This window comes from Ailuropoda melanoleuca, chromosome 4 (assembly GCF_002007445.2).
Source record: "Ailuropoda melanoleuca isolate Jingjing chromosome 4, ASM200744v2, whole genome shotgun sequence".
NCBI classification, from domain to species: Eukaryota; Metazoa; Chordata; class Mammalia; order Carnivora; family Ursidae; genus Ailuropoda; species Ailuropoda melanoleuca.
In genome coordinates this window covers 20,014,442-20,029,770 of record NC_048221.1, presented here as the reverse complement: position 1 = coordinate 20,029,770, position 15,329 = coordinate 20,014,442, and the positions used below count along the sequence as shown (strand labels likewise).

General features: G+C 59.9%; 2 protein-coding genes across 4 annotated transcripts; one reads left to right on the top strand and one right to left on the bottom strand.

Moving 5' to 3' along the window:
• Positions 1-657: 657 nt before the first annotated feature.
• On the bottom strand, positions 658-7,589 carry PARP3 (poly(ADP-ribose) polymerase family member 3). 3 transcript variants are annotated; one of them, XM_034658393.1, is made up of 10 exons: positions 7,070-7,589; positions 6,233-6,422; positions 5,465-5,695; positions 5,045-5,236; positions 4,704-4,891; positions 3,981-4,611; positions 3,688-3,864; positions 3,261-3,438; positions 1,657-1,812; positions 658-1,211 (listed from the first exon to the last, which is right to left on the bottom strand). In XM_034658393.1, the coding sequence occupies exons 2-10, from the start codon at positions 6,413-6,415 to the stop codon at positions 1,174-1,176; spliced, it is 1,974 nt and encodes a 657-aa protein (XP_034514284.1). In that variant the 5' UTR covers positions 6,416-6,422; positions 7,070-7,589; the 3' UTR covers positions 658-1,173. The 3 variants fall into 3 exon arrangements, with proteins under 3 accessions (XP_034514284.1, XP_034514285.1, XP_034514286.1); XM_034658394.1 differs by having other exon boundaries at positions 3,775-3,864; positions 7,070-7,582; XM_034658395.1 differs by having other exon boundaries at positions 3,688-3,774; positions 4,386-4,611; positions 7,070-7,574.
• A 250-nt stretch (positions 7,590-7,839) lies between these two features.
• RRP9 (ribosomal RNA processing 9, U3 small nucleolar RNA binding protein) lies at positions 7,840-15,321 on the top strand. Its single transcript, XM_034658396.1, has 15 exons — positions 7,840-8,039; positions 8,321-8,403; positions 11,028-11,137; positions 11,528-11,595; positions 11,677-11,718; positions 11,997-12,123; positions 12,737-12,861; positions 12,949-13,041; positions 13,343-13,443; positions 13,529-13,663; positions 13,760-13,822; positions 13,964-14,109; positions 14,184-14,263; positions 14,987-15,060; positions 15,158-15,321. Exons 1-15 carry the CDS (start codon positions 7,953-7,955, stop codon positions 15,246-15,248), a joined length of 1,425 nt encoding a protein of 474 aa, XP_034514287.1. The 5' UTR covers positions 7,840-7,952; the 3' UTR covers positions 15,249-15,321.
• The last annotated feature ends 8 nt before the right edge of the window (positions 15,322-15,329 follow it).

Genomic DNA, 15,329 nt, shown 5'->3' with positions numbered 1-15,329 from the left:
CACTGCCCAAAACTGATCATGACAAAACATCAGACAAACTCAAATCTTGAGATATTCTGTACGACTGGCCTGTCTCCTTCCATATCAAGAATGTCAAAGTTATGAAGGGAAAAGAAGGGACGAGGAATGGTTCCCGACTGAAGGACACACATGAGGCATGACAATTAAATGCAATGTGTGACCCGGACTGGACCCAGACCTGCTCTCTAGCACCCGCACCCCCATCTGGGGACAGGGTTTCCTGGGAGGGGGTGGCTGGCGTGCCTGTCATGATTATAGAGCAGTACCCCTTGGCTATGTGCTGAACTTGTTAATATCGGTCACATATAAGATACGGAGACATGAGGAATGCTTGCTCTGCCGGGCCGCGTCTGGGCTAAAAGGCAGAATCACCAGGTGGGTCCCCAAATACCCAATAGTTCTGAATTGGCGAGAGTCCCCTCAATGACCAGGAGGCCAGGTGCTGCAGACAGGGATGTAGATCGACGTGTGTGTGTGTGTGTGTGCACTCAACCTCGTGAGTGCTCGCTCCCTGGAGCGGGGCTGGGGCTCCCTGGAGCAGGGCTGGGGCTGCTGTTCGGTGCGGTGGGTCCCCGACCAGAGAGAAGGAGGTCCACGCCTAGTGCAGCTACAGCATAGACAAGCGAGTTCAGGGAGTGAGCGGAGACAATCTTTAATAGACTTGCTATTATATGCTTGAAGTTCAGCCTCGCCTGGCACTCACACCTCTCGGACAGAGCATCTCGGTCAGGGTGGACAGCCCGGGTGCATGTGGGATTCCACCCACTCTTAGCCTGTGCTCTTCTAACTTGAACGGGCTGCTGTATCTGTGCCCAGGAATCACGGTGGTCCATCATGCCCGTCCCCTTAAGAGGTGAGACTCCGGGGCCCTGGCCGTGCCAGGGCTGGCAGAGATTGGAGGGAGGAGGGATCATTGTCTGTGACACAAGAGGGAGATTTGGGGGCACCAGAGATGGGCAGGAAGGTTAAGGCTGATGGTCTAGCCGCCAGCAGGCCCCGGGGCAGGGGTAGGCAGACAGCTCAGAGGTGAACCCCCAGCAGGTAGCGCAGGCGACACTGGCTCTCCTGGTAGATGAGATACTCGCTCTGGGAGAACTGGGAGCTGCTGAACTCCTCACAGAGCACAGGCCGGCCCTGGGGCACCGCCACTCGCTAGCCATCCAGCTCCAGCTCAGTGTCCTGGGTTGGATCTGCAGGACACAGCAAGGGCCATGGGTGACTCAAGGGTCACTGATCCTTGGCTTTACCAGTAAGTTCTGCCCCCTATGCTCTCCACTTCTGCCGCGGGGAACACCTGCTCATTCCCATCTTGCAATCTCCAAACCACCGCACAGGCTGGGCCTTCTGCCTGGAACATCCGCTCCGTTTCTCTGCCTGGAAATGCTTATCTTTTAATGCTCAATCATTGACACCTTTGCTTTGAAGCCCTCCTGGTTGCCCAGGAGCGATATGTTGAACCAGCAAACCAGCAAACGTTTGTTGAAGGACAAAATGAATGACTAGTAAGGAAGGCTGCTTCTTTCCTTCCCTCCCCATAGCCCTGTCCCTGCCCACCTCCCTCCCTGAAATCATCCTGGTCCCCTAGCTCAGCCCCAGGCCTTTATCCTCAGGCCTGTTCAGCTTTGTGGGACTCACCAGGCTCTGTGTGGCCTTGGGCAATGACACTGTCGAAGCCAGGGGGTGGCTGCTTCAAGCTGGGCTCGTCAATGGTGATGTGGTGCTCTCTGCCCAGTGCCATCTCGCCCAGGAACACGTAGCCAATTTGGTGGGCTCCGCAGGACATGCCAGTAACTGGGGGACCCAGGGAAGCTCAGCATGGGCAGCTTGGCCCTCCTACCTGACTCCCTGGCCCCTGCTCTGTGGCATTATTATCTCCTCTGGCTTTGTTGACCCAGCCCAGAAAAGTGCCCACTCTTCCTGCATCCTTAAAAACACCCCCTTGGGGCGCCTGGGTGGCTCAGTCAGTTAAGCGACTGCCTTGGCTCAGGTCACGATCTCAGGGTCCTGGGATTGAGCCCCGCATTGGGCTCCCTGCTTGGTGGGGAGCTTGCTTCTCCCTTTCCCTCTGCTGCTCCCCCTACTTGTGCTCTCTCACTCTCTCTCTGTCAAATAAATAAAAATAAAATCTTAAAAACAAAACAAAACACCCCCTTGTCTTGGCTGTGCTCTTTCCCAACCCCGCCTCCATTCCTCGGATCCCGGAGAACAGGCTTCTGAAGCCCCTGCCCCCCACACCAAGGTCAGCAATGGGCTCCCAGTGACCAAATTCAGGGTAGACGCCTTTTCTCTCTGGCCTGCTCTGTTCATTTTGCCACTGGCATCCTCCACCCCCTACCCTGGGACCCCCCTTACACTGGCTCTCCTGAGGCCACCCTCTACTCCTTCTTCGGCTCCTCTGCCTTCCTGGTGGACCCCTTGGCCTTAGGCGACCTCAGATATCCTAGAACATCAGCCCCATCTAGCCTTGCTCTCTTGGCTTGGTGGGTGGTGGGGGTCTCCAGTGATGGGCTGGCTGAGGAGCCAATCTGGGGAGGTCTCCTCAGTGAGGATACCTCTGGACAGAAACTTGGGGGTCATCAGAGATACCTCTGACCCTGTCACACAGGCTGCCCATCCCACCTCCCATACATCCCTCTCACGGATTCTCTTCCCCCACCTCCACTGCCTCGGCTGGGTGCCCATCATATCTGGCCTGGATGAGAGCATGGCTTCCCTGTGCCTCTGGCCTCAGCTGTCCTCCCATGGCTGCAGCCACAGAGATGCTGCTGGATACAGTCTGGTTAGGGTCCCCATCACTTTCTGGATAAACCCCCTTGGTGCCCCTGGCCCCAGCCTCCCACCCAGACTGGGCATTTGCTCAGATCTTTATCATCAGGCTGTGCGCAGAGGTCCTGACCCACTGCAGGCTCCCAGGCTTTGTGCCACCTCCCAGTTTCTTCACCTCCAAGCCTCCTCTTTCACCACCCCTCCTCCCCCCACCTCTGGCTGGCATGCTCATTGTATCCGCATCACCTTCTCCAGGAAGGGAAGCTGCGTGGGGCTTCTGACCTGTCCCTGACCACCGGTGCTTCCTCTGAGCCCTCCCACCCCCCAGTCCCCGGGATGGCGCGTCGGGCACTCAGGTCAGTAGCCGCTCAAGGATTCCTCTCCTGGATCCGCCGCGAGGTGGGCAGGTGCTAGGCCCAGTCCTCCCTTGTGTCCCATGCCAGCCCCGGGCTCAGCCCCGCGGGGTTCCTCACCATAGCCAGCTGACTTGCTGTTCTCCGAGGCGAAGTAGATGCCCTTGCCAACGCAGCCGCCAGAATGCGGCATGATGCGGAGCCCGCTGGTAAGGATGGCGGCCACCACCGCCACGTTGGTGCCGTGCCACAGCAGCCTCCGATTGCCCAGCTTGGAGTGGGCCTGGAACCTGTCTCCCTGGGGGGAAGGACGGGGGAACAGGGAGGGTAACCAAGCTCAGGGGCTTCTCCCTGTTGTTCAGAGGGTGCGACCAAGGCCAAAGGCCCCTCTGGCCAGGCACACACACTCAGGCACACGTGCACGGGACCTGGGCCTGGGGGAAGCCGATGAGTCGCTAAACCGACTTGCTGATGGGCCCATAAGCCAAGGTCATCTCCGTAAGGGACAGGTAGTGAGGGGGATGGGTTGGGGGGGACTCTCCCTCACCACCCCTTCTCGGTTCACTCTCCAAACATGCTGAAGAGCTGGGCACCGGTAGCTGTTGCCAGTCTGCTCTAGGTAGTTACGGATCACCTGCAGGAAAAGCAGAAGCTGGGTGCCAAGGTGGAGAGATGTGTGGACAAGCCCCACTGCTGCCTGCAGTCCCAGAGCTCTCCTCAGGCCCTAGGGACACAGGGAGAGAAGGCCAAGGGCAGGCGATGCCTCTGCACACCAGGAGGGCAGATGGGCAAGGGACAGTGCCCACTGTCGGCCTGGTCCCTCTGTGGGACCCGGCGCACCTTGTACTCGGCTGCCTCTGGGTCCAGCAGCTGGAGCTGGCACTTAAGGAGCTGGTAGTCCCGGTCCAGTGGGTGTGGCACCTCCTCCCCCTTTTCCTCCTCGGGGGACGCCTGCAGGGTCTGGGCCAGCTCGATGTCTGCCAGCACCCAAAGTGATGGGCACGGGCAGCTTGTCTGTCCGCTCGACTCCCAGCCTCCTCCCTCCCACACGACTGGGAGCACGGCCACCCCACCTGTCTGTCCGCCCGTGCACCCCCACCCCAGCCATCTGCCTGGCTTTTCCCTCCCCGTCCTTCCGGCTACCCATTCCGTCCACCTCTCTGGGCCTTCATGGCCATGTGTCCCCCGTCTCCCTTGCCCCGTCTGTCCGTCTGCCCCATTGCCTGCCCCCCTGCTGAACGTCACCAGCAGCATGTCCTTCTTGGCCTGCAGAAGCTCAGGGGAGTTGATGGGCGGGGGCCGGTTGCGGCCGAAGTTGTGGGGAATGACGGTGTAGAAGTGGGAGGACAGCTCCTCCAGGCTGAGGCCACCATCCGCGGGGGCTCTCAGCGCCACCTCCAGGGCCTCCAAAGCCTCGAAGCCCCGTGCAATCTGCTGCTTGCTCAGCTTCCCTGGGGCATCTTCTTCACATCTGGGGGGCGGGCGGGGAGAGAGGGGGAGACTCAGCCCTCAGCCCTACCCCCCTGGGGCCCCTGCCCCCCTGCCTGGCCCCTCTCCCCTCACCCAGGTTCATGAGGGTCATGGCATTCTCGAACATGTCCTTGCTGAAGATGCTGGTGACGAGCTTCTGCGTGGCTGTGTCTAGGGAGCAGGGCCGCACGCGCTGCACCTCGGTCCTCACTGGGCCTCCATCCACCTAGGGGTAGAGGGCTCGGATGGGCGGGAGCAGCTGGGCACAGCCGGAGCGGAGCCTGGCGTTAGACAAAGATTGGCCAGATTGAGGCCAGAGAGGGAGGTCTGTGCCTGAGGCCACACAGCTGGGTAGTGGCAGAAGCCAAGTGGCTGGGTCTCTCCTTCCAGTCCCCTTCTCGTCCCAGGCCCCACCACCCTCCTGGCCACGTCACCTGCACCACGGCTTCCTGGGCCTCGTCGTCTCCCTGCACTTCGATAAGCGTGTACTTGCCCAGGATGGGGGCCACAAAGTGGTCCCGCTCCACCCAGCTGTTCTTGGTCTTGTCCCAAAATTTCTTCTCAAAGTCCTTCTTTGCATCCTCCAGTAACTTGAAGTAGCTGAGCTTTGACTGGCCCACCTCTCCCTGCAACCAACAGCCTTCAGGGGTGTGCCTGCCACCGGCCCGCTGTCAGCATTTGCTGGCCTCTGCTCTGCCAGGCCCTGTGCCAAGAGCCCCTGGGCAGTCAGAGGTGGAGGGGAGGTGTGGTCGGCAGCCGGGTAAGCTGTGGGGACCCTGGGGAGCAGGGCGCATGTGTGAGCAGGAAGAGGTGGGGAGGAGGTGGGTACAGGGTGGGAAGGTGGTGGCACTTACCACACGGCCCCAGCGGTTCCAGCAGGCAAAGCGGTCACCCTCTTCCAGCAGCTGGATGATGTAAAGCTTGTTGTTGTTGCTTCCGACGTTGGTCTGGTTCAGGGTGCAGGCGCAGTCCTCATGCACCTGGGGCCAGAGGGGCGTGGGGGGCAGGACCGCTTGGGCTGCCCTTGGGTAGGCCAGGGTACCTGCCCGCACATGGACAGGGGTCTGACGGGGACAGGAGTCAGGCTGCACTGGGGGCATCAGAGGAGGCTCTGTCAGGGGAGGCTTGAGGAGGTCATGGTTCTGCCCTGGGGGACGCCATCTGAGGAGATGTGACTAAACTCAGGCAGTTGGGGGAAGTTCTGGAAGGACATGGCTGTGCCCTCTGTCAGGGAATCAGAGGGAGACACTGGTGCTGCCCTATGTCTCACAGGGACACAACCCTGCCATGCAAGGGATCTCAGGGGGATATGGCCCTGTGCGGCTGCTTTAGGGGATATAGGTGAGCCCCGAGGAGACTGAAGGGGTTGAAGTTCTGCCTTAAATGTGGGGGGGAGGCCTGAGAAGCTCAGGGGCTTGCCCTGGGGTCTGAAGAGCAGACATGACCTGCCTGGATCTGATGGGTTATAAGACCTGACCTCTGGGGTCTTGGGGGGACATAGCTTACTTGGGACCCTGAGCTACCTGGCCAGAGCCAAGCCACAGTGAGGAGGGAAGCAGGTCTGAGTGTATTTGTACGTAGGAAGGAGTACACTCCAAGTCTGGGTAGGGACTACAGCTTACCTGGGTCCCAGGGGTGTGGCTGAGCGGGCATGCTGGGTCCACTCGGACCATGTGCTTCTCTGTGGGTGCAGCTCTGAGGGCCTCAGCAGTGGAGCGGAAGCTGTCCTCCTCCTCTGCCCCCTGCCGCCCCTTCTTTTTTGCGGGGCCCTCACGTTGCACCTGGGGCTTGCGCTTTGGAGCCATGGCTCTTCTGGGGCACAGAGGGGGCCCTCAGTCTTCGGAGCCTCTGTATCCCACCTGACTGGCACAGCACCAACTTGCCCCACTCTGGGTTTGCCCTTTGGTGACACCCTCACCCCACTGCCTCCCCCTGCCTCTATTTCCCCATTACCTAACCCAGACCCAAACCAGCTCTCTGCACCAGTCCCCTCTCCCTTTCCCCATTCACAGGGGCCAGGCCAGGACCCTGTCCAATCTGCCCTTGGGGCAAGGAAGAATGGTTCCCTATCCTCTCTAGTTGTCCAGTGTCCTGATGAGGGAGGGAAAGTGAAAAGACAATCTCTTTCTGCTTCTGGGCTCCTCCTCCCTCTGGGTACTGCCTGCTCCTCCCCTGTCTCAGCTGACTCAGATGGACCTGGCATGGTTGCTGGGCTGAGTCACCCCAACTATGGAGGAGAGTGGGCAGCAGCTCCCAAGGGCCACACTCCTGGGGCTAGATCTGTCCCTCTAGAATTTAGGACCCAGCGGCCCAGAAACCATTCCCAAGGCGGTCAAATTTCTGGGGTGCCAGTCAGGGTCTGAGACCAGTGGCCTTGAACTGCCAGAGGGCAAGCGCCAGTCACACCCGGTCCTGCCCTGCCCTGCAGAGGGCTGTGGGCAGGGCCATAGGGCACTCACCTAAGAGAAGCAGGGACCTGGGAGAGATGGCAGCCACGGGTCTAGTATCAGGACCACCACAGCAGTTCCAGCTCTAGGACCTTCTCTAACAACCCTCTGTAACCTTAGGCGTGACTTGGGGAGTGATTTCCCTACAAATGCCAGAGATGGGAGCAGGGGCGGCGCGGGATGGGGGTGTGGTTTTCCAGCTATCTGGTCACCAGTCAAGTGAGTCAGAGGCTGGACAGGCGGAGGCCAACGGCCTGTCCCATGGACCGGAGGACACTTGATCGAGATACAGCCAGAGCAGCCCAGGGGACTGACCCGTCCTTAGCGCCACTTGTCTGGCCTGAGGCGCGCACTACGTGTCTGCCGGCTGCCCAGTGACCTTGGGCGCAGGTGCAGACTCTGCCTCCCCTCCTCGGGGCTGCCTAGATTCCTCCCGGTTATCTCGTGCCAGGATGGTTCTCCCTGGCTCCCGCCCCCGACGGGGAGGAGTCACGCTCGGAGAAACGGAACCCTGCATCTCTGACGCCTCCCAGCGTCCAAGGACCGCAAACACAGCAGGCCCTTCTGGTTCGACCAGCCCTTGGAACGTCAACCCGCAGCAGGGCGCATGCGCCTTAACCTAGGGCCGGAAGCGCCGGGAGAGGCTTGCTTCCTCCTGGAACCAGCAGCGGGAGCCCGTAGAAACTTTTGGAGGCGTGGCCACGAGTGTTTATCCTATGGGCGCTTGGGGGGCGTGACAGAGCTTAGAGAAAGACCCAATGGAATTGTGGGAGGCGGGACCCGCGGGGCAGTGGGAGCCTATCCGGGCGCGGAGTCTTGCCAGACCTCCGGGGGTTTGGGGGTTTAGCAGCCACGTGAGTTTTCGGTGGTGGCTGTTACCCTCACGGTGGGCAGCATGTCGGCGGCAGCGGCGGCTCGAAAGCGGGGAAGGTCGGCCTCGGGGGCCGGGGCCGGTGGAGGGACTGGCAAGCGGCGGCGAAAGGTGAGCCTGGAGCGTCTGCGGCCCAGAGTCAGTCCCGCTACTGGGTCCACCGTCATCCCATACCGGACACCCGGGCCCCTCCGCGGCCCTTTTTTTCGGGACCCCAGCTGGAGTCAGCTTCGTCCCTGTCTCCGTGGGCCAAATCCTGAAAGACCTTGCACTTGAGCCGGGGGCCCACCGCCTTACCTAGTCCCGCGGCCCTCGAGAGATTGGAAGGGGCGCTTGGTCAGTGCCGGGATTGTTGGGACCCCTCACCAACGACAGGATTATTTAATTCTCAGGCCGACTCTGCCGGGGATCGGGGCAAGTCCAAGGGAGGCGGCAAGATGAATGAAGAGATCTCCAGCGACTCTGAGAGTGAGAGGTGAGCTCTCTTTCACCTAGGGGAAGGGAACAGTGAGGCCCAGTGAGCTGGGACTAGAACCCAGGTCTCTGGCGTTCTTGGCTTTTAGATCTTGGCTCTTTCCTTCAGTTCTGACCCTGATGAGTAGGATTCGTCTTGAGGAGATTGAGAAATCTCATGTCCTTCTCTTCGGGGTCTCTGTGTGGGGAGAATCCCCAGTCCCAATGGGAGACCAGTGAGACCTCCCTGGTTCTTGGCAGGGACCTGAGCACAGGCTGGTAAGGGGAGAGGGATGCAAGAAGTGCTTGCTAGTTCTTCATCTGTTTTCCCACAGTTTCACAATTGCTGCTCTCAACAGATGCCAGGCACTGGCTTTACTGTTGAGAATACAGAGATGAGCGGGCAGGTGAAGAGAAAATGTGTTGTAATGGGATGTGCATTCTGCAGCTCTGTGTTCTGGAGACAGGGGAGGGGACGTTTAAATAGGGCTTGGAGAGATGAGAAGGAATCCCTCAGGTAGAGGCAGGGAGGACCTTCAGGGAGCAGAGAAAAGTCTAGGGCTTTACATGTGCAGGAGTGGGAGGTGGGGAAGATGCAAAGGCAGGTGTTGGCTGCATCCAGGTTTGGGAGGGCTTTGAATACCTCCCTTGCTCTGCAGGTGCCGGGGGTGGGGCATGGTGCAGGGTTTCAGGGGAGGCTAACTAGGTGTCAGGCCTGAGCCTGTGGAATGGAGGTTGTCATACCAGGAAATCCTGGGGCCTTCCCTAAGAGTTGACTTTAGAATTCAGCTTCTAACACTGAGCACATGCCGGCCTTGACCTGCTCACAGAAAGACTTAATATACTTACTTTTAAGGTCACTATGGGTGGGTGTGTGCCTGGCCCTGTACTGAATACTTTTAAATGTTTAAAAAAATGTGTGGTGAATGTGTGAGATGCGGAAGGAGTCAATGAAATGTATCTGGACTATAGGGAGCAGTGGTGAAATGACGAAGCCCTGTGCACCCACCACCTAGGTTAGGAACTAGACCTTTTGCAGAAGCTTAGAAGCCCCAGCTCTGCATTCTGACTTGAGTTAATCATTTCTCTGGTTCCCTTCCTCCCTTCTTCCTTCCTCCCTCCCTCCCTTCCTCCCTCCCTTCCTCCCTCCCTTCCTCCCTCCCTTCCTTCCTTCCTTCCTTCCTTTCTCCTCCACTTCCTCCTCTTCCTCCTTCTTTTAATTTTCTCATTCAGGTATAATTTCCATACAGTAATAGTCACTTTTTTTAGCTTACGGTTTGTGAGTTTTGACAAACACATGCAGTTGTGTACCTACCACCGCTGAGAAGGTGTAGAAGGGTTTCATCACGCTCCAGAATCCCCCCTGCTCCTTTGTAATCAGTTCCTCCCCCTCTTCTGCCCCTGCTAACTGCTGTCCCTAGAGTTTTGCTTTTTCCAGAACATCATATGACTGGAATCATACAGCATATGCTTCCTCTGCTTTTCTTTAAAGTTCCCTTCTACGTGTGACCCCCTCAACAATGGATTGATTAGGTAAACTGAGGAGGAGTCCTAACCTTAGCTGGATAGAGGAAGGGTAGCACCAACCCTGTTGGCTGAAGGCTTGCTGGGCACTGGGTACTAAGTGGTCTCTGGGGCCTGGTTTAGCCTTGGCTTCCTTGAGAGTTTCCAGCATCTCTTCTGGGGACATTGTGGGCAAAGTCATAAATGGGTCTTGGGAAACAGTTGGGGCATTTGACAGGGACTGGGTATCTTCAGGCACATGATCAGGGGGCGGTTCTGGTGACCTACCTCTAGCTCCCAAGAGCAAGTCCCAGTAGGTTGTGTCTTGAGTGAAGTGAGTGCTCCCAGCCGCTCCAGGGATGGGGCATGGAAGGGAAGCCACACCTTTCAGCAGCACAAGGTCAAGCCAAGACCAGTTAAGTTTCACCTGGAATCCCGTCCTCAAGGTAGAGGCTCCTGCCGTGGGAGTGAGGGCCACGCGGCGATGTCTCTTGGGTCCTTCTATGAAATCTGGGCTGGCTGCTGCTCCCGTGTCTGGGGTGGGGTGGGGCGGGTGGTGGTGGTTCTGGGATCTGCCTTTCCAGCTTTCCATGTTGGATCTCCTATTCCCTGTCTTCCATGCCTTTCTCATTTTTAGCTTACCCTCTCGTGTGGGGAGCACATCCCCCATCCTTTAATGAGGTTTAGAAAAGACTGGTCCTGTGGCACCTTGTACATCTGACCATATCTTCGCTGGTCACCGATGGTTTAACTGGCGTGGCCTTCCAGGGGTTCACACTGCCCTTGAAGATTGTGTGTGTGTGGCTCCTTTGTCGGCCTGCTTTCAGTGCTGCTGTCGTTTCCAGACCCTGTGTATGTGACCTTTCCTTAGTCTGTAGAACCCGCTCTTTCCCTCCAGAGTTGAGAGATTTCTCAGTGATCTTTTTGGGTTTTGGGTTGCTTTTCACCGTCATGTGGGGCACTGGGTGGGTCCTTTCAGTTTGGTAAGTCATGGCTTTCAGTTTTCTGCATATGTAATCCTTGGCCCTGTGGGCCGGCAGGGATGGGGGCAGTGAGTGGCAAGGGAAGCGGCGAGGAGCCATGGTCCCAGTGGCCAGAAGAGCGGGGTGAGCCCTCTCAGAGCCAGCCCCTTCCCGCCCACAGCCTGCCTCCCAGGAGGACTGAAGAGGAGGACGAGGAGGAGCTGGAGGAGACAGCCCAGGAGAAGAAGCTGCGCTTGGCCAAGCTCTACCTGGAGCAGCTCAGGCAGCAAGGTGAGCCCGTGCACTGGGCAGGTGAGGGGCAGGGCCTGTGCCCACGACTGCCTGCTGCGGCCCCAGCCGCCTGCTGGGTGACCGATGCAGGGCCCTGCCGGGCTGCCAGAGTTGCTGGTGCTGGCTGCCCTGGGGGAGGGTGGCTAGGAGATGAACAGGCCTCCCGAGGGGGGTGGCGGGCCGACCTTCAGGGGGCTTTAGCCTGATCTCTAAGTAAAGGCAGGGGTTAGGCAGGCGGAGGCCTCTCCTTTGCCCAAGGCAGTCTGAACTTCCTGTGGGACGCAGCCTAAGTGTTTGGGATCCAGGACTGCGGTGCTGGTGGGGTGCGGATGGGAAGGGAGAGGTGGAATCTTGGGCTGGGTTGACCTGGTCTGGTCTGTCCTTGCACAGAGGAAGAGAAGGCTGAGGCTCGGGCGTTTGAGGAGGACCAGGTGGCCGGGCGCCTGAAGGAGGACGTGGTGAGTTGGAGGGAAAGTGGTGGGAGAGAATGGTCAGGCTGGTCCTGCTCCTGGGAGCTCACGTCTCTCCTCTCTGTGCAGCTGGAGCAGCGGGGCAGGCTGCAGAAGTCCGTGGCAAAGGAGGTAAACGGGCAGGGCACTTTGGTGTAAGATTGGAGTGAATCATGGGTCCCATGGGTTGGTGAGCAGATGGTCTAACTGGGGACTCAGGCTGTGGGGTTTTTGCTCTGGAACGTGGGGGGCACTTGGGCAGACAGGTAAGGGTCTGATCCTTGCAGGCCCTGTCAGGGTGGTGGGAAAGGATGGCATGTGCTTGTGTGCATGCGTGCGTGTGTGTGTATGTGTGTGTGTCTAGGGGCCTTCTTGCCGGCTGTGGCAGTGACCCACCCCTGCCTGCCCAGATTCAGGCCCCAGCCCCGGCCGACATCCGAGTCTTACGGGGACACCAGCTCTCCATCACGTGCGTGGTCATCACCCCCGATGACTCGGCCATCTTCTCTGCTGCCAAAGACTGCACCATTATCAAGTGTGAGTGAGCACCTGGGTGGGGGTGCAGCCCCGGGGGTCTTTCGGGAGGGATGGTCTGTGGGGGAGGGAGTCATCAGGGCAGACTGAGGCCCGATGGGGGAAGCTTCTAGAGGGAAGTTTGCTCTTAAGAAGGTGTTTTCTGGGTGCCAGTGGAAGCCTAGGAGTGGGGCTGTGAGCTCCCTGTCGCTGTCATAGGAGGGATTGAACAGAGGCAGGGTAATGATCGAGCGGGGATTGGCGCTGCAGGTGGGCAGCTGGAGGACGCCTGAGGCTTTGTGCAGCCCCGGGATTGCATTCCTGGTCTTCCTGGGTCCTCCCTTCGACAGCTGAGTGCTGTCTTCATCCACCCTTAGGAGAAACTGGAAGAACTCATAGCCTTGGTCCTAAAGCACCTTCCTGCCCTTCTCCCTGGGGCTTCGCGGCTGTCCTTTGGGCTTACTGTCACCGTGTAACAGACGAGGAGCCCGAGGGGGTCGTGCAGGGGCTCACCATGTCTGAGCCTGATCTCAGGCCCTGAGGCCACCACTTTTTCCACAGCCCTGTGCTGTCCTTGGGGGGGCTGCCAGCCAGTCCTAGCCTCCATCCCTGTAGCCTCTCTCTTTCCTGGTGTCAGGGAGTGTGGAGAGTGGACGGAAGCTTCATGTGATCCCACGAGCCAAGAAGGGGGCAGAGGGACAGCCCCCCAGCCACAGCAGCCACATTCTCTGCATGGCCATCTCCTCTGACGGCAAGTACCTTGTAAGGCAGGGTTGGCCCCGGGGGCGGGTGAGAGGCCGGGACACACGCTGGGTGCCCGTGGCCATTGTCCTCATCCCATCGCCGCAGGCCTCGGGTGACCGCAGCAAGCTCATTCTCATCTGGGAGGCCCAGAGCTGCCGGCACTTGTACACTTTCACGGGACACCGGGACGCCGTGTCGGTAGGAGCTGCGGACGTTTATCAGGCGACTAAGTGGGCCGGGCTGGGGCAATGGGGTGCACGAGGCAGAGGGTCGCCGTGCTGGGGGAACCTGTGCTTCGGTGCAGTGAGGGGCACTGTAAAGGACATAAAGGGGGTGAAGGGATGGGGAGAGCTGGGAGGAACGGAGCTTGCCTGGGGAGCGGGGGCCGCTCAGAAGTCTGCAGCTGTGACCTGCTTTTCAGCAAGTCCTCCCGGGCCTGACTTCTGTCTCGCCTGCTGTAGTCCAGGGCCCCTTTTGCCCCCTCTCCCTGCACCCTTAGGGGCTGGCGTTCCGCAGAGGCACCCACCAGCTCTACAGCACGTCCCACGACCGCTCGGTGAAGGTGTGGAACGTGGCGGAGAACTCCTACGTGGAGACGCTGTGAGTGTGCGTGGGGAGAGGGTGTGCGGATGTGTGCGCCAGTGCACGCGTGTGTGACGCCGGCCTCCCTCCGCCCCCCCTCCAGCTTCGGGCACCAGGATGCCGTGGCTGCGCTGGACGCCCTGAGCAGGGAGTGCTGTGTGACGGCCGGCGGCCGGGACGGCACGGTGCGTGTGTGGAAGATCCCCGAGGAGTCCCAGCTTGTCTTCTATGGCCACCAGTAAGGCTGTCTGCCGGGCCCCGGCGGGGGGAGGGGCTGGGGGGNNGGGGAGGGGGTTGGGGGAGGGGCCATGCCCCTCATTGCTCCTTTCGCCAGGGGCTCCATCGACAGCATCCAGCTTATCAACGAGGAGCACATGGTGTCGGGCGCAGATGATGGGTAAGAGCTGCCTCTTGGATGCCTCATACCACTGCCAGCCTCACCTCCTGGAACCTCCCCGTGGGGCGGTGTGGTTCCTTTCCGCCGAGTGGCCTTTCTGCCCTGCGCCGGCCCCTCGCCGATGATCTTCTCTGTCCACAGCTCCGTGGCCTTGTGGGGCCTCTCCAAGAAGCGGCCACTCGCCCTGCAGCGTGAGGCCCACGGGCTGCGGGGGGAGCCGGGCCTGGAGCAGCCCTTCTGGGTGTCGTCGGTGGCAGCCCTGCTCAACACAGACCTCGTGGCCACAGGTGGGTGCTCTTCGAGGAGGGGGTTGCAGGGCGGGCTGGGGCGGGGGTGCTCACTGTCTCCCTGTCCCCCCCAGGCTCCCACAGCTCCTGTGTGAGGCTCTGGCAGTGTGGGGAGGGCTTCCGGCGGCTTGACCCTCTCTGCGACATTCCCCTGGTAAGTGGGGCTTGAACGCGCAGCCTGTCTTTGCCACACTCCCGAGGCCCTGGAGCTCGTGGCCCCTGGAATCAGCCCCTTATCATTTTTTCCTGCCAGAAGGGAGGCTCCTCGGGGCAGTTCCAGCTAGGGCTTCTCTTTATCATAGTCCCAGCTCCTAGCAGAGGGCCTTCCTCCTTCTTCCTCTTCCTTCTTCCCCCACCTCCCCTTTCCTCTCCTGCTCTCCCTGCCCTGTCCTAGGTGCAGGGGAGCAAAGCTGGGACGAGGCAGGGAACAGCGTGTGCCGAGGTGTGGAGGGCCTGGGGCTGTGATGGGTTCTGCATGGCTGGTGCCTGACTGACCCCAGGCAAGGGCATGTGGATGTGGGGCGCCCCAAGGAGAGTGGCAGGATGGTCAGCGACACCTGGTGACAGTGCAGGGCTCGGCGAGAGTCATGGGGTCTCCAGGACCCCGCAGCCGGGAGCTAGGCCCTGGGCCACCCCTGATACGGGACGTACTTGGCATACACTGTCTCCTTAAATCCCCACAAACTCACTGTGAGGCTGGTGCTCTGTTTGCCTCCATCTCACAGCCTGAGGGGTCAGGGCCTGATCCAGGTGGCAGGAGGCAAGAGCAGAGACTTAAGCCAGGCCTGCCGAGGCTGTGAGGCTGGGACTGTGGCATGTGTGGGGGGATCTGTTCTCGTGTCTTCTCTTGTCTTCCCACATCTCTCCATCTTCTCAGGTGGGCTTTATCAATAGCCTGAAGTTCTCCAGCTCGGGGGATTTCCTGGTGGCTGGGGTGGGGCAGGAGCACAGGTATGAGGCACCATTGGAGGGGGGAGGTGGCTGGGCCAGCGGGTGGGTGGTGGGGGCTGGGCCTGGCTTCAGCGTCCTTTGGTTCCGTCCCCTGCAGACTTGGCCGCTGGTGGCGGATCAGAGAGGCTCGGAACTCCATCTGCATCATCCCGCTCCACAGGGCCCCCAGGCCCCCCGCTGGCTCCTGACTCTTCTCCCTTTTATTTAAGTCCTTCCCAGGCCAGGCCCTGCCCTGTTTGTATTAAAAGCCTTCTCTTTTGGGCCTTGTG

Excerpts from the sequence above, each read along its gene's own strand:
- PARP3 (XM_034658393.1), bottom strand. The coding sequence starts at position 6,415 with ATGGCTCCAAAGCGCAAGCCCCAGGTGCAACGTGAGGGCCCCGCAAAA. Across the intron at positions 5,237-5,464 it reads GGAACCGCTGGGGCCGTGTG|GGAGAGGTGGGCCAGTCAAA; the intron begins GTAAGTGCCACC and ends TGTTGGTTGCAG. Across the intron at positions 4,892-5,044 it reads CCCAGGAAGCCGTGGTGCAG|GCTCCGCTCCGGCTGTGCCC; the intron begins GTGACGTGGCCA and ends GTCTAACGCCAG.
- RRP9 (XM_034658396.1), top strand. The coding sequence starts at position 7,953 with ATGTCGGCGGCAGCGGCGGCTCGAAAGCGGGGAAGGTCGGCCTCGGGG. Across the intron at positions 13,042-13,342 it reads GACACCGGGACGCCGTGTCG|GGGCTGGCGTTCCGCAGAGG; the intron begins GTAGGAGCTGCG and ends CTGCACCCTTAG. Across the intron at positions 14,264-14,986 it reads CTCTCTGCGACATTCCCCTG|GTGGGCTTTATCAATAGCCT; the intron begins GTAAGTGGGGCT and ends CCATCTTCTCAG.